Genomic DNA, 24054 nt, shown 5'->3' on the forward strand with positions numbered 1-24054 from the left:
CTAGCTCCAGCCTTGCTAACCCCCCCAACCTGTTTCCAAGCCCGCATCCAAGTTCTCAGTCTGCACCCCGGTCATCCGGCCTCCAATTTGCATCATAATTGCCTGTCATCCAGTCAGCTAGGCTTCGGCCTGCTAGCCTCCAGCATGCTAGCCAATTAAAGTATCCTCACTGTACCTACCTGTCTTGGCGTGTGTCTGCGATTAGATCCAGAAATTATTGAACTGAAAAAAAAAAAAAGAATAGAAATAAGTGTAAGTGAAAACAGAAGTAAACAATCTACAATTTCAGGTTTAAGATTAAAATTAGTGTATCAAAACAGTGCAGTCATTTAAAATACATTGACTACAACTTCACCACTCCTGCTACATATATCAGGGATCTCGGTGTCTGTTGTTCACTCAGACAATTACAAATAATAATAATATTTCAACAAATATCAGATGGATTGCAAGGAAATTTTTGTACATTCATGGTCCCCAGACACAATTACAATGCTAAAATTCAGATGTTAAAGTTCTAAATGTTAATATTTCAGTTGTAGTTAATTTGTTGAAGGCTTTTAATTTGAAGCAACAGCAGAGGAAATGCATGCTGTTGCTAATTGGCTTTAAAAACAAAGACCTGATGGTGCCAGATTAAAACATTAATGGATTTATTACAATTCGCTCTGAGTGGCCATGAATTTCTGCACAAAGTTTTACAGCATATTTCACTAAAAGCCAAAAAATATCAACCTGTCGGTGGCTCTAGAGGAAAAGTCACAGTCAGAAGGATTCATCCTCTGGAGACCGTGAATGTCTTTACAAACTCTTTACTGGTCCTTTAAGATTACTTGACCTCTCTTGTTTGGCAGGCAACGACTAGTCACCTCTTATTATACATTCTAACAAAAGGAATAATTCAAGGTTGCCCTTCAGATACAAAATAGAGATACACACACACACTCGTATATATATATACATATATATATATATATATACTTCCCACTTTATTCAGCTGGATCATGTGGACATACAGTATGTTTAAACTGTTTTAGGAGCAAAATCTGTTGTTAAATGTTCTGATATGCTTCAGAAACTCCTACATAAACCATCTGAGAGTCGAGATTTTTCAGTCAGGCTAAAAAGTAAATAAGTCAAGTATATGTTTTGCAAACTGTCAAAACTCCTTTAGACACAAATGGAGCCAAAATATTCACTAAACATAAAAGCAAAGACTCTCTCTATATAAGACAGTCATGTATACATGTGCTGTATGTATGAATGAGATCCATACATGTGACTCCAGACTTATTGACTCCTGTCAGAGTGAACATGTCACACCACCAGCTTCTGTTTAATGCTGAGGGTTTCAGCTCTTCTCCTTTAAACATCTGCTGATGTAACACAACCCTCTGCAGCTCGGTTCGATGCAAAACCCTCCTGTGTGACACTGAAACTACATTTCACATGTTCTTTTCTGTGCATTTTCTTTCTCGTGCAAGTTCTGTTAAGAATTTAGAATAAGATCTGAAAGCTGCTCTTCTGATGTCGAAGCTGCAGAGAGCAGTGAAATGACACAGACTGAATGAAATGCAGCTTTAATTAAACGTCATCTGATACGACCGAGTCGCCGTAGAGCCACTCCTGCCCCCTTGTGGCCGTCTCTTATACAAACATGACTGTGTTGACTCTCACTCTCTGAGTTCTGTGAATATTGACTGTCCGTATTGTCCACAGTGGATCCTCGTTCCTCGGCAACCTGAGGCCGATGTGAGGGGCCCCGAAGAGCCGGACACAGCCCGGTCTCAGCTTCAGCTTCACAGATGACTCCAATGTTGACTCAACTGGGATGGAAAGGAGGAAACTGTTAATGAGTTACTTCATTTTAGTCAATACTGTGCTCTGTGTGGGTGCTTCACTCACAGGTTAGGACTGTTTATCTATGGCCCCTGACCTCCACTCCCCAACCCAGATTCACTCCCACTCATCATCATCAATCAACAGCCAGTCACACAGTCAGTCTGTAAACTGACAGTCTGATAAGTGCTGCTTTCAACACGACGCTCTGATATTTTCAAATTAAAGTTTACAAGTTTACTTTTTGCTTTAGGATGAGTGACAGAAACCAAAGTCCTAACGACTGGTTTATTTTAATGGCACTTTTACTTAAGTACAGTTCCAAGGTACTTACTCGTAGCTCCATTTGATGGGGGGGCCACGGCTCAGGTGGTGGAGCAGGTTGGCTGCAGATCCCTGGGTTGGTAGTTTGGTCCCCCGGCTCCCCCCAATCCCAGGTTCTGATGTTCACTGGACCCGCTGTCATGTTCATGAAACCAGTTTGCCATTCGCCATTAGAGGATGGTGAACTGTGACCCTGAAGGGATGAACATGGTCAGCAACAAAACTCAATTCAAACCAGGTCAAGTTCAAGTCTTAAAGTGTGTCTGTGCGACACCTTTCCTTCCCGCTTCTGTCAGAGTGATTCGAAACATACTGTATCTTGAATGCCTCACACTTTTATGACATCATTTTGTTTAGTTTGTGTGTTTCAAATCAAAAGGCTGAAGTCCAGGTGAAGTCCAGGTGAAGTCACGAGTCATCGATGTTAAACACAAAGTGCAGGTGCAAGTCTTTTTTGAAGTTGAGTCACCAGTTTTGTGACTTGAGTCTAACTGGAGTCCAGGTCTTGACTTCAGTCCACGTCTCGTCATGTGATCTGCTGTATCATGGAGGTGCTGTACCAGGTGTTTGTTGTCTCTATACTGGGGGGCTGAACGTTTAGGAATCTCAGCTTCTGCTGCATTATCTTTAACCATCTTCATCAACTTCAATACTAAACCCCTTGAGAACCGTTTAAAAGATGGTGCCAAGAAAAAGAACGTGCATATAAATATCCATGTTGTGAAATGGTCTTATTTTCTAAAGTAATTCTCTTCATGAATTTTGAGGCTGATGATGTCTATAAACAGAAACCAGTGACTTCATTTCCGAAGGTCATAGACTGTGAACAGTTCATCAGTTCACAATCAACCCTCCTGAACTTTGTGTGATGAGTAAGACGATCATCCGTCCCAAGTGATAGTCCCATCCGATGTGAGTGTTTTGGACAGTCATGCACTGGTTTACCGGACTCGTCCTTTCAGTGACGGGCGTGTGCACAGACAGGTCTTTGTTCTCAAACAGAGAACAAACTGGAAAGTTGGTTTTGACAGCCAGAAACGAACCCAGCCGTCACTGAGTCATGTTTTCAGCCACGCTACACACTACAGCTCAAAGACGCTGCAGAGCTCTGTAAAGCTGAGGGGAACTGCAGAGTCAGGAAATAATTCTCTGTGGCTTCATCGCTTTTCACAGCTGACTGTGTCAAGTTGTTTTGGTTTAACAGCCCGCAACTTTTCTTTTTTCTTTTTAACCCATCAACCTGGTTTCAATCAGCAGTGAAAGAGCAGACACAGTGAACACAGTGGAGCATTTAGCAGCTAAAGAGACAGATATTTATCTTCAGAGCTGGTGGAAACCAAAACAGAGCTACAGGGAACTACTAGGATTCATCAGGTGGACACATACATCTTCAAATGAATGCTAATGTTGCTGCATGAGTCCTGGATGTCTGGCCAATGATTTCTTGTGATTGGTCTAAAAATGTCCAATGAGTTGTTATTATTGTATTGAAAAAATAAATCTTGTTCAAGTAATATTGGGTAGAAAATGGAGGTAAGACGTGTTATTTCTGATAAAAACAAGGTTGGCTTACAAAGTTTAGAAAATTTATTTAAAAATCCTTTGCAAAATACTGTACATCCCTGTAACAATGTGACTCATATGATTGGAAGATTTACTGACTGATTAAAAGAAAGAAAGAAAGAAGCATTTTTCATACATTTATTTTAAAATTGTGAATTTTTCCTGGAGTTTTGCAAAGATTTGAATATACATAACATTAATATAATATTTAGAAAAGAGTCTAGAGTATAAAACTAAGAAATAGACAGTGGTCTTTACTATTATTACAATTTGTACCTCTCAAAATATATCAGTGTAATTTTAAGGCTCTACATTAACATCTTATTGTTTTTTTATTTTTGTTTTTTTGAAAAAAAAAGATTATCTTCTTATTTTGTTGGTTTGTTAAATAGAGCTTTAAAAACATTTAAAAATCTTATAATCTTATTATTATATTCAAAATTAAATTAAAATGAATATTAAGTTTTTAATTCACCATTTAAAGACAAAATGAGGAAATAGCATCAGGCTATTAATTAGAAACATTCATTATCGTGTTAATCTTTTATTTAAATTCTAATGAATGCGTTTATTTATTCTTTGAGAAGTCAATTTATTAATCAATTATTATTAAACACTGTAAAACAACATACTTATTCTGACAGCGGCCGTCGGCCTCCATACAAAAGGATCGTTCAGGGTCACTTTTCGGGCACCACTCATGGTTTCCCAGGGTTCATAAAACTGTTGAATCATCATGCATGACTGAACACGCCATCTGTATACTTCTTCATTCTTTCATCACACACAATGCTTCATCTTTCCTCGACATTCCTCAATAACAAAACAGAAATGTTTGTTTTATTTCTGCATATTTTACGGGCTTTAAAAACCTCCTTCTTCCGCTGCATAAAAGACGAGTACGACGGAGTTTAATTTTCAGCAAGTTTATTTCAGTATAAGTGGTTTTTAAAACACCTCACACTGTTTCTCCAAACATCTCATTTTTCTTGCAACCTCTGAGATAAGCAAGCAAGACATTAACATCTTCAAACATGGCCAAGTCCAACATGATTAAACTCTGTGCCAAACGACATTTTGAAGCAAACTATTTGACAAGAGTCGACATTAAGACAAGTGGGGAGCAAACGATCACATAATAACCAATAATTATACTTTGTACATGAGTAAAACCTGACTAAAAACAGACTAAGTGGGCAGCTTACAGCAGCCGACGCAGGAAGGAGCAGTGATCTGACAAAGTTAACCAAATGCCCTAACAAGAAAATCCTCCTCAGCCTTATGTATGGGTAAAGTGTGTGTGTGTGTATATATGTGTGTGTGTGTGTGTGTGTATGCATGCATGTGCACTTGTGTTCTATCATACAAACAGTACCATTACATAGAAACCAAATGTGTTCTAATAAGGCATTATGTGGCACAACACAAAATCAGAAACTCCACAGAGCAAAAAACAGCATCAATGCCAGAAAAATCTGTTTTTAAGGCCAAGAAACAGAATAAAGTCATGAACAGAGCCGCGTGAAATCAAGCTAAAGTCTTGAGGAAACCTTTAAATGTTAGTACAGACACCGTTAAATGATATGGGGATGATGAAAGCAACATGAAGCAGGAAGTTTCCGGGCTTTTCCTGACAAAGAAAAGGTATGTTGCTCTGGGTTAATAATTTGGGCTTTGAAGGTTGTAACAGCTGAAATTTGCCTGCAGAAGCCCGACTGCAGAGGAACAACATAACGCCTGCGTTGTCCAGTGCAGAACGGGAGCTTCACAAATTCACTGTTGTAGGGGCAAAACCAGAGAGTGTGCATCAACTTCACAGGTGGTGACAGTAGCATAATGATCTGGGACAATACCTTAACAAGTATAAAATACATTCATGAAGACATCTCGACAAACAAAACAAGGTCAATAAGAGCAGAACACCATCAGTTCAAATGGCTCAAGCTGAGAGGCAAAATCACAAATATCAGTTAATGGACTTTAGTGCAGAGTCAGGTGAGGGGGGTGGGATCAGAACAAAGACGATGGTTCCCCAAAATGGTTTCTGTGATATACATTTATAGACACACAACAGTGAAACAGAGATAACATCCTCACAGGGTATTATCTCTGTCCAATCAGCTGGTACTGACCAAAGATTGGTCTCACTGGAAATAAACTGAACTATTTTTTCTAAATTACATGTTTTCTCACATATCTCTATAAGTATCTAGACATATTTTTATTTTTTCAGATTTTCAGATATAAGTCTCTGAGATTTCTAAGCCCCTGGTCTCAGCAGAATTAGCAAATTTCAGATAGAAATTTCTCACTATTTTGTGACATAAACTAAATGATTAAAATCTGTAACTGCATTTTATTGATATAAGGAAATTGTCAGTCCAATTGCTGTACTAACCATTTGTTGATAAAGTTTGTTTAAAAAAAGTGGAGGAAGCTATTACATTGTTATATTGCACTATTCAATTTTATATAACCCTACTCTACCACAGTGTAAAAGTCAGCATTTAGTTGTGACACAAATATAAGAGCTAAACAGCTTGCTACTAGCTAGCAGCTAGCTGGGCTGCTACTGAGTGCTCTGTTGTGGCTAGCTCTCATGAGCACCAGGTGTTACCATTTAGCTAGTATTTACTGGTTAGCTAACCAGCCACAGTGAGCTACTATGGCTGGTTAGCTACTAAAGGTGCGGCCACATCTGATTTTACTCCTCTTTCGTTTCATACTAACTGTTTCTATCCTTGTTTATGTAACTGCACCATGAAACAATACATATACGTTTCATAAAAGGCTGTTCTGTTGCTAGCGTCGACAGTAGCTAGCATTTTACAATCATGTTATGGTTATTACATTGTTGTGGCTAGCTACCATGAGTACCAGTTGTGACCAGCTAGCTAGCTTGTTACCAGTTAGCTAAACAGTGAGCTACTGCGGCTGGTTAGCTAACCACCTTAAGCTACAGTTACACTTTTTCATTTCATACTGACTGTTTCCATCCTTGTTTTAGTTACTGCACAGCAAAATAATACAAGCAGCGAAGAAAAATCATGCTACCATGTTTCCTAAAAAGCAGTGTGATTTATAGTGCTGTTGTTAGCCCGGTAACCATGCTAGCTCTGGCAGTACCTAGCATGTTATGGTTATTATGATGTTGTGGCTATCTACCATGAGTTCCAGTTGTTACCAGATAGCTAGCATGTTACCGGTTAGCTACACAGTGAGCTACTGTGGCTGGTTAGCTAACCAACTTAAGGTGCGGTTACCCTCCTTCATATCATGCTGACTGTTTATATAACTGCATAAATAATACAGGAAGCAAAGAAGTGATGCTAGCTCAGACAGTACATGCTAACAACTCTGCCCACACTATTTGCTGTACCACCTGGTTTTTTTTTGTTGTTTTATTTTTTGCCTCACCAAGTGAGCCAATTTTTCTCAAGGTAAATTCCTGCAACCCTGCAAGTGCTCACTAAGTGACTGAGCTTCCAGCGCCACCTACTTTGCAAGAACAAGGAGATTAATTTAGCTGTACCACTTGCTTATTAATTAGCAAAAAAAGCAGCATCAACACAGTGAGATCTGGATGTAGCTCTTGAAATCTCAGAGACAGACGTCTGGAAGCCCGGGTAAATAAAACCAAATGACTAGCTCCCACCAGGGGTATGTGAAAATATACTTATTTTTGCATGAATTAACCCTTTCAATCTTTTTTCTAAACCAGTTAACCTGAACCTGACTCGTCATCACAGCTACTGACAGCGACAATGTGTCTGCCAGTCGTTCCACCCACAGCTGATCCAGTACCTCCTCAAGGGTTTTCTGTACCTATTCAACAGTAGATGGACAGTAGTGCTGCCTAAGCCATGGTGGTGGGTGATGGTGGTGCTGCGCTGGTGTCCGCTCCGACACAGTTCCCTGAGAACCCCAAATACATTTCCTCTACGACTACAGCTATGGCAAAATGCTGGGGACGATAATTTGTGGTCCTGAATGATAAAAAAAAAAAAGAAAAAAATTACAAATTTTACAGAATGATATGGTACAGCATTACAAGGAGAGAACATATTAAAAGCCCAATATTTACAAATAGTTACGATCTTGGCAACGCTGTGAGGGATTCATCCCCCCCTCAAAGTCAGGGATATTCTTGTATCGTGGGACGTGTGTTGCCTCTACAAACAGACGTACAACAGTGTGCTGGTGGTGGAAAGTAAAAGTGTATCTACGGGGTGCCAATGGTCAATCAATCCAATCACTGATCTGTTTGGTTGAGCTGAGTGTCACAGACGTTTTCTTTCCTTTTTCTTTTTTTTTTTTAAAATAACGTTTACAAGAGTCAACAGTTCCCAAACTGGTGATCAAAGACACAACAATTCAGATTCAGTAAATGATGAAACACGATCCACAGTTAACTCATCCACCCGTCTCACTTTGGGCGCCAGTGTTACATACGCCGCTGTAGCACACGCTGTACTATCACCGACATATGCAACAGTTACTGCGCCGATATTTTCTATTTGTACATTTTGTATACAGCAAATTTCTAAATATTTATTTTTTGTGTGTTTTTTTTTCCACTGTGTGTAATTTTTTGCATTCTATATTCCAGTCTCTGGATGCTTATTTTGGCTTTAAGCAATGAACCGCTCCTATGGATGGTGAGTTTGCATTACAAATAGGGTCTCTCTTTCCCTGGCACGCTCCACAAACTCAAATCCTTCACAGTTTGTTTCAGTGTCCACCTCTTCCTCACAGTCCTTTTTTGACCCCATACATACATATATATATACATATATATATATATTTAGTATTATAAAAAATAAGTTATTGCGCATCCAAAAAAAAGTGCATTGTATATTTGAAAAATATCTCTTTCTCTCTTTACACTTTTCCATTTTCTTCATGTTTCCTGTGAATTTGGAGGGAGGGCGGGGGGGTGGGGTGGGGTGGGGGGGTGCGTGGGTGGGAAAAGTGGGTGGGGGTTGGGGTCCCATCAACAGATTTGCGACATTGTTGGGGAGTGATGGGAGAGAAGAAGAGAAGGGGAGAAGGGAAGAGAGAGAAATAGGTAATGGAGGGATGTGTTGCTACGCGATGACCATGGGAACATCGTCCGAGAAGCCGCTGATCATCGGAGCGTCTTCATCATCGTCACCTGGAGAGGAAGAGGAAAGAGAGATGTTTGTGAAAATGTCTTTGCTGTAGGAGTTAAGGCTGCACTTATCAATATTTTTCTATATTAATAATGGATCATTTCATCGCTCATTGTTTTGTTTTTTCAGCTGCTGTTTGTGGAGAAACGCTGATAAACAGACGATATTAGCATTGAGCTCGAGTGTCATCCCACTACACGCTATTATCAGAAATATCTTCTAAAATACAATCTTGTTTTACTTTTGAAAGACACAGAGACTATTTTATATTATTTTAAGATTTTATTGATTATTTTACCGGCTCTTTTAATACTCTTGTTAAAACAAACTTTTATACGAGAACGTTTTCTGTCTTCGTTTTAATTGTTTCATCTGTTTTTCTTCTTTTTGAAATCTTTTGAATTAATTGATTCTATTTTATAATTACAGCACTAGAAAATAAAGATTATTACTATTATTATTATCAATATCATTATTATTTTCGCAGTTTTTGAAAATTCTGTTGTTATTTAACTACATAATCATATTATATAACGCAAATTATTTTTTTTATTTCTTATTTAGCCTCAGGATCCACACCTTCCTCCCTCACTTCCCCGGCAACCTGAGCAACCACTTGAGAGTTTTCAGTGCAGTGACAAGGACATGATCCCCAACAGGCTTCCCATCAATCAGCTGTGTAAATCGCACTCCCTGAAGCATCTAGCCGAGAGACGGCGCCACAGACGGGTCCTGAACCCTCCCGGCCTCGCTGCAGAGTCGGGAGAACAAACACATCTGAGAGGAGAAACTTTTCTCACCCAGCTCGTCCCCAGAGGAGAAGATGGCGGAGCCCAGGCGAGAGTTGTAGTGGGAGTTGGCGAAGGCTGTGAAGTTGTTCTGCAGCCGGCGGTGTCGGAGGTAGAGCGCCACCAAGCTGCCGCACACTCCCAGCAGCAGCAGGAAGAGGACGGGGACCACCACGGCCGCCGTGTCCCCTGAGTGGCCCTCACCGTGGGAGGCATCACTGGCCCCTGCACAGGAGGGAAAATCAAGTTCACGTTCACGACTTACACCACGTACACACTACAGCTCCGCAACAGACACGATCTCCGTCCCGACTAACACACCTGAGCCGTCACAGACACTGGGCACGTGCGAGCCGGCGTGAACAGGAAGCAGATTGTTACTCTGCAGTTGATTAGTTGCATGAACGAGGAACAACAGAGACAGCTGCAGAGTTTAAATACAGAGTTTAACTGAACAACAGCTGCTAGCAAAGACAACAAGGTCAGTAACACCTGTATTTCATTATCATGGTGCTTTCACTGCTGGTGGACGAGGCCCAGTCGGAGCGACCGCTGGTGTCTACGTCATCGTTTCCAAAGGTCTCAACCCCGGAGTTTTCAAACTAAATCGGGGTCAGCATCGCTTTCTGAAAGTCTCTGTTTTCGGTGCTTGAAAAACGGCAGAGCTGCGTGGACGGGAGGCGAAACCGTAGCAACGGTGTTTTAAAAAACATATATACAGGAATGTGTTCCAGTACCTGCTGTGAGCTGGTTGTAGAGCAGCAGAGCAGGTTCCCCGCACAGCTGCCCGCTGAGCAGGCAGCGCGCCTGCACAGAGAAGGTGTAGTTGTGTCCCAGCAGCAGGCTGCTGATCCGGAAGTAGGTCTCCGTGGTGTTTCCCAGGTAAGACGTCTGGTTGGTCACGCTGTCGTGCACGTGCACTTCGTACCCCTGTGACCGGGACGACAAGGACGTCAGTGGAGGGAAATGAGAGCAGAAATACAGCGGCCATGACGGTAGCACTACAAGAGATTCGTCTTTATTAACACTGAGTTTTTACTTCTGTATTTTCTGATTATATCTGAAAACAAAAAAGATTCTGAGGCTTTGAGAATTAGTTCAAATCTCAGTATCAAATATAATAGTATTACTGGTTATATACTACTATACATAAAGTGCCTGTTCTCTCTATGTAAAGTTAGATTAAAGTTAAAGTTGGGTTTCCATAAGGAGGAAGAAAAAGCTTGTAACAGCCGCGTTCCCGTCACAGTTTTGCTCAAAATAGAAGCGATTATTTTAGAAAAGTCGACAAAACATGATTGTTAATGTTCTGTGTTTCCATTGAGTGATGTCATGTGAGTAAAGCTGGGTTTTCTCCTCTTGCAATGTCATTTCCAATTAAACATCGCGATGGATTTCCAGCATCTTTTAATTGTTGGGACGATTGCATCCACCGCAGGAGCCATTCGATCGAAGGCCACCTGCTGCACTATTACATCTGTATTTATATCTATATCTATATTTTTGAGAGATAACTGCCTGCAATGTTTTCGGATGTCATGTGACTAAATGTGGGAAACGTGTTTTTTCAAATCGTGCATTAATCAGGTCAGTGGAAACACGGTGACTGCGACACGGAAGATGCCGGTCGGCGGCGCCGCACCCTGCTCTCGTTGAAGCCCTTCTCTCTGACAGCCAGACTCTTCCAGAAGAGGAACACGTGGTCATTCTCCGTCAGGATCTTCAGAGCCTCCGGAGCCGGAAGAGGAACTGCAGCAGAAGAGAAAACACTCCTTCAAACAACAGGAGTGTCTCTGTAAAGACAAAGACTTGTACTGTGCTGCATGAAGTACGGTGGGAGCTGAAGGACATGAGTCTGCAGCACAGCTACAAACACACAGTACTGCATCATGGGATATGAAGTGGTAATTACAGATCTAAGCAACTATGACCATGCCCTGCATTTACACAGTCAAATAACCCACAAATCTTTGACGTATTCATTCAATAAATGACTTAAATAATGGAGCAGTTATTGAAGCAGGTGTCACCTGTGCTCAGAGTGAAGCTGGCCTCTTTGCTCATGTTGCGCAGGCGGACAGAGACGCTGTACCGTCCTCCGGCCTCCAGGCCTTTCAGCAGATACTCCACCGTGTTGTTCTGCGTGGTCAGTTTGTAATCCCGCTCCACTTTACGGATCACGTCCCGCACGTGGATCGCATACGTCTACAGGACACAGGAAGAACACAGAGACGCGTTAGATCAAAGCAGCATCGTAGCAGATGATAGATAGATCATACTTCCGATGCTTATCGCCATAGTAACGTGAGGCGGCGTCGTACCAGAGGTGCGTTCGGGGCGTCGTACGGCGGCTGCCACTTCAGCGTCGCCTGCGTTTTGTCCACCCGCACGCGGTGCAGGTTCCTCGGCGGCAGCCTCTCGTTGGGGATCATCTTCACCACGGCGTAGTCGGAGGGAGGGCCGAGGAACGGACGGACGGCGCGCACCTGGGGACAGACGACAAACAAGACGTTGCTCAGGCGACGGTGACCGAGTAACAGCAACACAATCCCACAGCCGATACCGATCAGTGCTGTCATCAATCAATCATATCCATAAATCACCTATAATCACTGAGTATTATTACCTGTAGGGAAGTAATAATACTACAGTACTACTGATTAATGCATCAATGTGTCATGCAGGATTTTAATGGCGTATCCCATCATGCACCTCTCATTCCAAACGTAAACAATGATAAAATTGATAAACATCCTCAGACCAATAAAAAAAAAATGTAATTAAATGATGTTTACTTTTTCACGTCTTGCAATTTAAACTGTTACATTTCTTATTTAATTAAGACCCGGTTTCTGGTGCATGAGACACATCTGGTTTCCAGATGTTTTCATATCAACACAAAGTTTATGTTTGAGTTTATATCAGTAAATTTAATTCTCAAATCAGGATCCAAAACAAAATCTTAGATTAATTGATCACCTGTCTGTGAACATTTTTAAACAACGGCTGAAAAACTATTTGTTTAATTTGACTTTTAATTAATTCTCCTATATTTTACTTTTCTTACTGGTTTTCATTTCCATATTTTATCATTCACTGTCTTTCTATTGTCTAACTGTTCTTCTGTTATTTCATTATCAATATATACTGATAATGTTAATGCCCTAATTCATTTATCAGTGTATTCAATCCACTGCTCACCAGATCTGAGTGAGATCATTTTATCAACAGGAATTTATAAAAGGAATTTTTGTGGAACATTTTATTTAAGGAGGTTTTACATGATAAAAAGGTCCAGTGCTTATAAAACAGACAGTAAACACATAAATAAGTTTTAACTCTGATTAAAAACAAAACATCTTCCCGCCCATGAAAACACTAAAATTAAAGAAACACTTTCCGTAGCATTTGAACATCTCATCATCGCCGCTGCCAATCGAGAAAGGTAACACGTGGAATATGCTGATGTGATATTTGTTTTTAACTGTGGCTGTTAATCAGAATGAGGCCGCACTTGTAGTTAAACACACACACGAGTTAAATCCCTCACAGGCGTCGTCCTGAGATCAGCTGCTCGCTCTTCCTCTCACACCACTCAGGGTTTTTGGCAGAGCTGGTTCCCATTTGCACCTGGGTTTGTGAAACTTAACGCAGAATAATTTACCACTTCTGTTCCGACTTTTTCTGTATTAGGTAAAAAAGATTGTTCAAAAACGTCGTCTTTAAACAGACTTCCAGGCTGCTGGGACAAATTTGGCTTCGGTGTTGCAGCCTGGGACCGACGGAGAGATTTTTATTTGAGACTTCTGGGAGCTCAGACATCTGCCCAGCGTCTCTCCTGATTTAACACCGCACTAAACCGAGAATGAAAAACTTCACTTCGACACAAACCTGGTGTCGCTTTGTTCGGCGTCAGCAGAAACTCAAACATTATGATTAAAGACGAAGAAAACCCGTCAAGACGTCCGGACTCGGAGGGGACGAGGCGTTTAAGTGCGGGGAAATAAAGTCCGTAAAAAAGACTTCAGACTCACCAGGAAGAGATACTGCTCGTCGCTGTCCACTGTGACCGTGAGGCCGAGGGACGAGCTGCGGACCAGGTGAGGACTCCGGTACAGATCCAGGAAGGAGGTGGCATAATACACACCATACATCTACACACACACACACACACACACACACACACACACACACACACACACACACACACACACACACACACAGTGTCGACTCAGTAAAAGTTTCTTTACATCAAAGTCTCTGTTAAAGAGCTGGAACATGTTGAGAATCTAAAGGTTCTACTTTATGTGGAAGCATTTAAACGCAGTGATTTAGAGTCACAACATGTTTTAACTCATGACCTCTTAAATTAAAGCTACTTGCAGCCACATGTGAGGTTTTATTGGAGTTGTAAACAGTTAGAAACAGATTATTCTCTCTCACACTGTTTCAGTTTAAAAGAAATCAGAGGCCTGAAGAGGTAAAATATTCATTTCTCACTATGAAATACACATATTTTTTTTTTTTTTTCATCATCTTGTGACCCCTCAGATTTATCTTGGACCCCTCTCGGTCTCCTGACCCACAGGTTGAGAACCAAACATAACGCAGTAAAACTCGTTTACACTGGACAAAAAAACCTGCAAAAAAGGGTCAGTCACCTGAATTTAACAGGTTTTACGACTTTAAAAAAAAGAAAACAGGATGATTTGGGTTTAAAGGTCACAGGAGAGAGTCTATAGGCGTATTTATATTTTCCTTTAGAGTGTAAAATATCAAAGCGTAACGTCAAGGACGCATTTCTGTTCATATAATTTTACAGCTTAAGCGAATATTCTTAAGATAAATTAAACCCCAGAGAGGGTGAGTGATGAAATAACAACGTATTAATAAACTTTTAAAAGTGATTTACAGAAAGAAAAAAAAAAATGCAATTAAAAACAAAAGAAAAACAAACACATCATAAAACACCATAATATAAATGTAATATTTATGTTGTGTTTTTACACGTTTTGGTCCCATGACCTTGAACAGTTCGACGTCCATGTCAGTGATCTCAGGTGTGTCGTACCTGTGCAGGGTCTCCAGTGATGGTCCAGCTGCAGTCCACAGCTGTCTGGTTCAGGGCCCTGAGTTTGAGGTAGGGTCTCTCTGGCTGGGTGCCGTTGGTCTGATGGTGGGAGAGCGCGGTGGGACTGTCTCCGATACTGGTGTGGACCCACACGGCCACCTCGTACACCGTCCCTGCTGTCAGGTTCGTAGCTGGACACACACACACACACACACACACACACAGGACACACACACACACACACACACAGAGGACACGCTGAGTAACTGGACTGAGATGATGATGATGATGACGGTGCGTTCAGGCGCCTAAAATGAGTCACGGTACCTTTGAGGATCCCCTCTCTGACCGTGTAGTTCTTGCTCTCCTTCACGTGTTTGTCAAACTGCCAGGACAGAATCACGATGTACTGCTTCACCTTAAACAAACACCAGAGACCCGTCAGTGACGCTCACACACATACACACACATACACACACATACACACACAGACACACACAGACACACACATACACACACATACACACACACATACACACACATACACACACAGACACACACATACACACACAGACACACACAGACACACACACATACACACACATACACACACATACACACACAGACACACACATACACACACAGACACACACACATACACACACAGATACACACACATACACACACATACACACACAGATACACACACATACACACACATACACACACAGACACACACAGACACACACAGACACACACAGATACACACACATACACACACATACACACACAGATACACATACATACACACAGATACACACATATACACACACATACACACACAGATACACACACAGATACACACACAGATACACACACACACACACACACACACACACACACATCTTCTTATTAGGAATCAGAGTTTGCAGAGAGGCTCTTACATCGTACTGGGAGTTTAAGCTGAACGAGAGGCTGATGGAGTCGGCGGTGATGCTGTCGGCGATCACGGAGGGCGGAGGAAGAGCTGCAGCAGAGAACAGCACATTTATTTTATTACTGACATGTTTTCAGTGCCATTTGGTTTTTTTTCTGTCTTCAGGGACTTGAGTCTTTATGTTCCCTCAACAGGTGTTTCACATTAAAAGCCCCCCCGTCCTTCCAGGGAGGAAACATCCGGAGGAAACGCTGAGTTTTATCAAGCAGAATCTGAATTAACGAGAACAGAGTGAAAACAGTGATGCTTGTTGAATTCAGCACAAAAGCAACTCGTCATTTTGTTTTCCTCCAGGTTTATTACGAGACTTTATACTGTGCAACTTCCTGCTAATCTTAAATCTTAATTTAATTTAAGGTTTCTAAATGCTTTAAATAGCTGAACCATGTGTTGTAGTAATTCTTTTGATTTCATCTGAACGTTTTACTTTTGCTCGGAGATGAGTGGAAACATGTGGAAGGTTTTAAAGTCGTGTGGTTTGGTGATTTCTGATCTGAAAACAGAAACAGCTGCGCTCCCTGAAGGAGATCCAAACGATTCCACTCTCCCATGTTGGCGTTCACATCACCACGACCTTAAATACCTGGTTAACACCAGCAGGTGACGGCGTTGGAGGAAGACCGGCTCACCTTTCTTAGGAGTGATGGATTTAACCGCCGTCCAGTTCCCAACACCTCGACTGGTCACTGCTGCCACCTGGAAACATCGTGTCAGCAACATCAACAAGACTGGACGTGATACTGGTGTGTGTGTGTGTGTGTGTGTGTGTGTGTGTGTGTGTGTGTGTGTGTGTGTGTGTGTCTTACCCTGAACCTGTACAGAGTGTCCGGCTGCAGCTCCTTCACCTCAGTGCTGGTTGTGATGCATCTCTGTGACGTCCAATCAAGATCTCCACGCTCACTGTATTCAACCTGACACACACACACACACACACACACACACACACACACACACACACACACACACACACACACACGTTGTGACCTCTATCAGTAAAATATTCAGAGGACACATTAACACGTGGCGCGGTTTGACGCAGAGAAGAAGAACTCACGATGTATTCCCTGATGAGGCCGTGTCCTTTGTCGGGGGAACTCCAGGAGACCTCCACCGTCCCGTCCTCACCGTTATCGCAAGACAGCTGCAGGTTCCTGGGAGGGTCCGGCACTACGACACACACACACACACACACACACACACACACACACACACACACACACAACACACACACACACACACACACACACACACACGCTCATTATGCATCTGTTTTTTTCCCCCGTCAGTCAAAGTGTTTAAAGGTCGCCTACAGTGTTAAACCTGTTACTACATCTGTAACTGTAACATCAATACAATAATCAATAATCATTACCTTTCTGCTCACTTTATCGCTTTTTAATTAATTAATTAATTAATAAGATAAGCTATATTCAGCTGGACGTTTCTTCTCTTCAGGTAAAAAGCCTGAATACTTGGTATTAACAGGGAGTTTGGACAGATTTGTCTCTAAATCTTAAAAGATTTAAAATGATACAGACTTTTCTGTTTAAAATCTTCATTTGAATTTTAACTTGCACACCTTACAATGTGCACTTGTTCCTTAATCCGTAATCAGGTTTCTGACAAGTGAAGCATCATTTCACAAATAGCTACGAACTAAAGATGAGACAGAACTACGTCAGCAAGTTAATCACTTCCTGTACGGCGATCAGGTGATTACCCACCTCCCTCTGGCGTCCTGACCGTGATCACCTCGTTGGTCTTGTGCAGTTTACTGAGACACTGAGTGAGGACCTTGACGTGGTAGGTGGTGTCGGGTTTCAGCACCGTCAGCTTGTAGCTGGTCTTGTTGCTGTGAGTGTCCATGATGGTCCACTGCTGCATGCCCACGAGTCTGAGGAGCGACACACGCTTTATAAACCTCATTTTCCACTCCCACTATCAGCCACAAATGGATGAAGACACTCCCCCTAAATTTACTCTGAACTTTACTGAGACGCTTTAACGAGGCTCCAGACTCCAACACTGTGATCAGTAAATATCAAAACAGGATCAAGCAGCTACAGAACGACTCACAATAAATAATAAGGACATGAAAAGATGTCACACATTTATTTCCCTTCATGAACTGAATGAATGAAGCTCCGTGATTTTATTTCATGTTAAATTACGTCTCGGCTCGTTTTTGTGTTTTTCTCTGTGACTCGGATCTCTTTTGGAAAAGTGTGTGTTGATGCGTCTTTTATGCTTCTGGTGTCAGTGTTTGACCCAGAGAGGAAAAAGCTCCCGGTGCAGCTGTGATGAGGCCGACTGATACTGAGTCAGTATCTCCAGATGTTTCTGTGAAACAGTGACTCTGGACTCATTCAGCAGCTGGACAGTTCGGAGAGGAAGTCACCTGTAGTAGATGAGGAAGTAGCACGAGTCCACGGGAAGGTTCTTGGGACGAGACCAGGTCAGAGTAATGGCACCCAGGATGTCAGGGGTCCACTGGAGGTTCTGGACTTTATAGGCCAGGGTGTCCACTGAGAGAGAGAGAGAGAGGGAGGGAGAGGGAGAGAGAGAGAGAGAGAGAGAGAGAGAGAGAGAGAGAGAGAGAGAGAGAGAGGGAGGGAGAGAGAGAGAGAGAGAGAGAGAGAGAGGGAGAGAGAGAGGGAGAGAGAGAGACAGAGAGAGAGAGGGAGAGAGACAGAGAGAGGGAGGGAGGGAGAGAGAGAGAGAGAGAGAGAGAGAGAGAGAGAGGAGGGAGAGAGAGAGAGAGAGAGAGGGAGAGAGACAGAGAGAGAGAGAGAGGGAGGGAGAGAGAGAGAGAGAGAGAGGGAGAGAGGGAGAGAGACAGAGAGAGAGAGAGAGGGAGGGAGAGAGAGAGAGAGAGAGGGAGGGAGAGAGAGAGAGAGAGGGAGAGAGACAGAGAGAGAGAGAGGGAGGGAGAGAGAGAGAGGGAGGAGAGAGAGAGAGAGAGGGAGAGAGGGAGAGAGACAGAGAGAGAGAGAGGGAGGGAGAGAGAGGAGAGAGGGAGAGAGACAGAGGGAGGGAGAGAGAGAGAGAGGGAGAGAGAGGAGAGAGAGAGAGGGAGAGAGAGGGAGAGAGAGAGAGAGAGAGAGAGAGAGAGAGAGACAGGGAGGGAGAGAGAGAGAGAGAGAGAGGGAGAGAGAGAGAGAGAGGGAGGGAGAGAGAGGGAGAGAGACAGAGAGAGAGGGAGAGAGACAGAGAGAGAGAGAGGGAGGGAGAGAGAGAGACGAGAGAGTGAGAGAGAGAGAGAGGGAAAGAGAGAGAGGGAGAGAGAGAGAGAGAGAGAGGGAGGGAGAGAGAGAGAGAGAGGGAGAGAGGGAGAGAGACAGAGAGAGAGAGAGGTTATGTGCACAATAACAACCAGTAGGTGGCAGCATTGCACTGCTGTTCTGACCAGGACCAGAAGTCCCTCCATTTTTTTTTCCTGTCAGATTCTGTATTGATTCTGAAATAGTTTTTAAAGCTGTTCATGGAGCATGAACCAGTGCGGCCCGTCAGGACTTCTGGTACCGGTCTAAACCCTTCGGCCAGAGCAACTGGAGGTGTATGAAAACGTTCCTCTGGAGCCTGGCTTTTAATCAAACATGGATTTCATTTTATTTTATTCACTTATTTTATTGTAATTATGTTCTAAATCATATTTTATCTGTTCTTTTATTATTAACTTTCTTGTTTGTTACTGTTTGCTCATGTTATTAAAGCTTTTTTAATTCATTTCATTGTATCTCATTCTCAGCTTTCTCACTTGATTTGATTCATGAGTCTGTGAAGCTGCACTGACCTGTGTGAAAAGTGCTGTACAAATAAAGTTTGATTGATTGATTGATTGATTGATTGATTACTTAAACAACCAGCTTCCTAACATCATGCATCATCAGACTGTCCAGCGGCTCATGGGTGAGAGACAGTGTGGACGTACGGGTGCAGTTGTCCTCGTCGCTGTGGTCCGAACAGTCCAGGAAGCCGTCGCACCTCTCGCTGTCCAGCACGCAGGCCTCGCCGTCAGAGCAGCGAGTCCCGTTGACACAGAACAGAGGCCCACGTGTGGCTGGAGAAGAACAGGCGGAGGGGGGGGGGAGAAAACAGTTTTATATTGTCGTTATTCAATGATGTGTAACTGATGTGCCGCGAATCGTCTGAATCAGATGCTTTTCTGTATTAATGGATCATAAAATGTGATCGGATCTTCATCTGAGTCACAACTACAAATAAACACAATGTTGTTGAGCTAAAAACACACAAACAATTAACCTGTTTGTGTCTTTATTGCCAACGACCATTAAACGTTCACTGTGTTGACGGAAATGATAAAGTGGTGGAAACACCAACGACCTCAAACGTCTCCTGAGATCTTTTATCTGCTCAGATTTCAGCTGCAGGTTTTGAGTTTAATTTCCAAAAGCGAAATCTGGTGAATGAATCTCAGCTGATGTCAGGACGCAGGACAGATTCACACTGTGACTCTGGAGGATTTAAAGGTGCCTCACATTCAGCAGTAAGTATATATCGTCTAATCTGAATCCCTCCTTCCTCCTTGAATCGCAAACAGGCGAGACTCACGGCAGTGCGCTTCATCAGAGCCGTCCTGGCAGTGGCGCTGCCCGTCGCAGCGCTGCCAGTCGGGGATGCAGTGGGGGGGTCGGCGACACAGGAACTGACCCCGACCGCAACGGCCGGGGGAGGGCGGGGGAGGAGGGGCCTGGGTGGGTGCGGGAGCCAGCGTCACGGAGCCGTTCACAGCTGTCAGAGAAAACACAACGAACAGAAGAGTGGGAATTATTGTTTTTATTAATTAACTTCTTCTTTTATGCTAAATTAGAATTTATTGCTAAGCTGCTAAAATTAACAAAGAAAGAAGAAAACTAAAATATCACTTATAGAAACATGATGTCGACAACTGTTGTTTCTTTTCTAAATTAAGGATCTTTTCTGTTTTTGTTTTCTATCCTCTTCCTTCATGATATTAACATATACATATTGGTGGGAGGAGACACTGTATATCATATGTTACACATGTTATTGGATAATTTTCTGTTCCTGATAAAAAAACATTTAAAACAAAAAGAAATTCACATAATATATAATAATAAGATATAAAGCACAAAAAAACTCTCGACCAATCAGCAGACGGGGGCGGTACCTGTGGGACAGCCGAGCTCGTCGCTGCCATCGGGACAGTCGGCGTAGCCGTCGCACACCCAGGTGTTGATGATACAGGCTCCAGAGCCGCAGTGGAAGCGGTTGGGGGCGCAGGTCGAGGGGCCGGGGGCCACGGTGTGAGGAGTAACGCCACCTGGAGGAGGAGGAGGACGAGGAGGAGGAGAGAGGAGGACGAGGAAGACGAGGAGGAGGAGGAGAGAGGAGGACGAGGAGAGAGGAGGACGAGGAGGAGGAGGAGGAGGAGGAGGAGGAGAGAGGAGGACGAGGAGGAGGAGGAGGAGGAGGAGGAGAGAGGAGGACGAGGAGGACGAGGAGGACGAGGAGAGAGGAGGACGAGGAGGAGGAGGAGGAAAGAGGAGGACGAGGAGGAGGAGAGAGGAGGACGCGGAGGAGGAGGAGAGAGGAGGACGAGGAAGACGAGGAGGAGGAGGAGGAGAGAGGACGAGGAAGACGAGGAGGAGGAGGAGGAGAGAGGGGGATGAAACAAAAGAGAGAGATCTGAGTATCAGACAGATGTATGTGCGTTTGCTAGATTAAAAGAAAAAGTAAATGAAAAAATAATAATAATTACTCTTAATTATCAAACTCAGCCAGATCCCTTCACACAGCGGCAGTACAAATGTTTGTTAGTATATAAATATATATTAGATCTGTGGTTGATGGTTTGAAGATCAATCAGTGCAGGAGTGAAGGAAAACATGGAGAGTGAGGTAAAGCGGGGACGTCATGTGTTTATTTGGTTTGTTTTTGTTAACAATGAGATGTGACGTCACTTCTGAAGAACACCGGCCGACAGACGCACCTGTGCACTGGGCCTCGTCAGACCAGTCGCCACAGTCGTTCTCCCCGTCACACTTCCACCACGTGGGAATACAGCGTCCGTTTCTGCACTCGTACTGGAAATACCTGGAGCAGCCCGGGACCTCCGTGGGAGCGGCTGCAGCACAGAGAGTTAAAGTTCAACACAGCTGTCGATCACTCCTGACGAACACAATCTTTTCCTCCTCCTCCTCCTCCTCCTCCTCCTCCTCCTCCTCCTCCTCACCACAGTTGGCCTCGTCGGAGTAATCCCCACAGTCGTCCATGCCGTCACACTTCCACTCCAGGCTCACACACACTCCGTTGGCACACTGGAAGGTGTAAGAGTCACACACTTTGCCAAATTCAGACGGTGTGGCTGAAAAGAAAACGCACATATTAGATCAGACTTTTATTTACATTATCTGTAGGTGACCAAATCAGAGCGTAAACGGGAATTTTAGGGCAAAAACATTTAAAAATCGTAAACACAGGTTATAAACCGCAGGATTTTAAGTCTAATTTAAGGTCTAGTATGAATCTGTTTGGTAAAGAAATGAAGGAAATAAGAGAGAAACATGATCAGACAAGCTGATACGCTACAAGTAGTTTCACAACCAAGTAAAAACAAGAGAGACGGAGCAGCTGTTCCAGATGTTACCGGCACAAAAAGACAGATTTAAAGAGTCACTGTTGAGGTGCACAGGTGTGTGAGAGGTCCGGTGTGAACACGCCTCCTCTTCTCGCGCAGTGTTTCGTGTCAGTGCTGATTTTATCTGGCTTACAGGTTTAAATACGGGTTTCGTGGTTCTGCGTCCCGACCTGTTTTCAGGGGCTGCGTTTGTCATTTCTCCTCACCGCATCCGGCGTACTCGGCGTCCTCGTCGGATCCGTCCTCACAGTGTTTGATCCCGTCACAGACCAGAGACTGGAACAGACACTGGGCTCGGTTCTTGCAGACAAACTCCATGTAGCGGGTGCACAGGGGGTCTGAGGGGGAAAGAAACAAAGCAACACACGAAATGACGCATCAACAACACGCAGCGTAAAGAAGAAGTTGCTGTTTCCCGGCGTCTTTATATGTTCCTGTCTCCAGGTAACCCTGTTGTTTTGTTAGGGAGGCCGGAACGCCGCCATCTTGGTCTGTGTGAGTCAGTGGCCTCTTCAAAAAGCGCAACTCACACTGAATCTGAATGTGTGCGTCACTTCTGCGTGTTTACAGAGTGTAGGACTGTGTGTGTTGTGTACGTCTGACGCCTCGCGCCTCGGGAGGGGTCGCTCACCACAGTTGTGTTCATCGGCGCCGTCCGGACACTCCTGGATGCCGTTGCAGTGGACGGTGGCCGGCAGGCAGGTGTCGTTGGAGCAGAGGAAGCCTTTACACCGAGTTCCCTCTGGAAACGAACACACGAAATGAAGAACTATTATGGGGCGCCGCGGCGCCGGCTCACCTGCTAGAACGCCTACCACGTAGGTTTAGTCCTAACTGCAGCTGTCGTGGGTTCGAGTCCGACCCACAGCCCTTTGCTGCATGTCATCCCCTGTCTCTCTCTCCCTGACCTTCCTGTCTATTTCTATCTCCTGATAAAGTGCTCAGTACAAACAAAACTGACTTGTTTAAGTAATAATAATAAGCTTTATTCGTTCATACAAGAAATGAAAAGAAAAGACATAAAAACATGTTAAAAGCACTGATCTAAAATGAAAAACATTAAAAACATTAATGTAAAATCAGATAAAATGATGAATAAAATAATAAAGCATTAAATAAGAAGACATTTAAAGTAAAGAACTCACCACAGTATCGAAGGTCTTCATCCGAGTCGTCCTGACAGTCGTCGTCGCCGTCACACACCCAGCGCTGTGGTATACAGTGACCCGTGTGACACTGGAAGCTGCTGGCCTCACAGGTATGGTGGCCCACTAGGGGAAAAACACAAGAGAGATTAACAGCTCCCACTGGAACACACGGTGTAGTTTCATTTCTAACAGGCGTCATGTGGTCGCTCACCTGTGCAGTTTGCTTCGTCTGACCAATCCCTGCAGTCGTTGTCTCCGTCGCACCTCCACGCCTCGCGGATACAAACACCTCGAGCACATGTGAACTCCCCGGGGCCGCACTGGTGAGACTCTGAGAAATGTACCAACAAAAAATCAATAATATAAAGGATCAGTTTTAAATACAAAGATACAGAAGTAAAAAACTACAAATAAATCAAGAAAACACAGATTATATTCACATAAAGATCTTTAGGGATCAACTAACTTGCACAATAAACACTTCGAAAAGGTTGCAATACAAAATTTAAGCACATGCTTATATATTTTTTTAAATTACAAGTGGTAATA

The 24054-nt window shown here is 43.3% G+C and overlaps 1 protein-coding gene across 1 annotated transcript in view; it reads right to left on the reverse strand.

The window, feature by feature from the left end:
- Positions 1-4636: 4636 nt before the first annotated feature.
- Positions 4637-24054, reverse strand: part of sorl1 (sortilin-related receptor, L(DLR class) A repeats containing) — a 79694-nt gene continuing 60276 nt past the window's right edge. Inside the window, exons 25-48 of the mRNA XM_056373555.1 lie at positions 23717-23836; positions 23503-23628; positions 22989-23099; positions 22564-22695; positions 21953-22084; positions 21710-21844; positions 20888-21040; positions 20308-20487; positions 19667-19795; positions 18134-18260; positions 17460-17629; positions 16790-16902; positions 16542-16646; positions 16365-16431; positions 15683-15765; positions 15066-15156; positions 14739-14929; positions 13702-13821; positions 11989-12153; positions 11698-11872; positions 11310-11416; positions 10405-10597; positions 9680-9892; positions 4637-8881 (exon numbers count right to left, since the gene is read on the reverse strand). Of these exons, the coding sequence (XP_056229530.1) occupies positions 8814-8881; positions 9680-9892; positions 10405-10597; positions 11310-11416; positions 11698-11872; positions 11989-12153; positions 13702-13821; positions 14739-14929; positions 15066-15156; positions 15683-15765; positions 16365-16431; positions 16542-16646; positions 16790-16902; positions 17460-17629; positions 18134-18260; positions 19667-19795; positions 20308-20487; positions 20888-21040; positions 21710-21844; positions 21953-22084; positions 22564-22695; positions 22989-23099; positions 23503-23628; positions 23717-23836 (3206 nt within the window). The 3' untranslated portion in view covers positions 4637-8813. The remainder of the gene's footprint in view (positions 8882-9679; positions 9893-10404; positions 10598-11309; positions 11417-11697; positions 11873-11988; positions 12154-13701; positions 13822-14738; positions 14930-15065; positions 15157-15682; positions 15766-16364; positions 16432-16541; positions 16647-16789; positions 16903-17459; positions 17630-18133; positions 18261-19666; positions 19796-20307; positions 20488-20887; positions 21041-21709; positions 21845-21952; positions 22085-22563; positions 22696-22988; positions 23100-23502; positions 23629-23716; positions 23837-24054) is intronic.

Source organism: Seriola aureovittata, chromosome 4 (assembly GCF_021018895.1).
Source record: "Seriola aureovittata isolate HTS-2021-v1 ecotype China chromosome 4, ASM2101889v1, whole genome shotgun sequence".
Classification (NCBI taxonomy): domain Eukaryota; kingdom Metazoa; phylum Chordata; class Actinopteri; order Carangiformes; family Carangidae; genus Seriola; species Seriola aureovittata.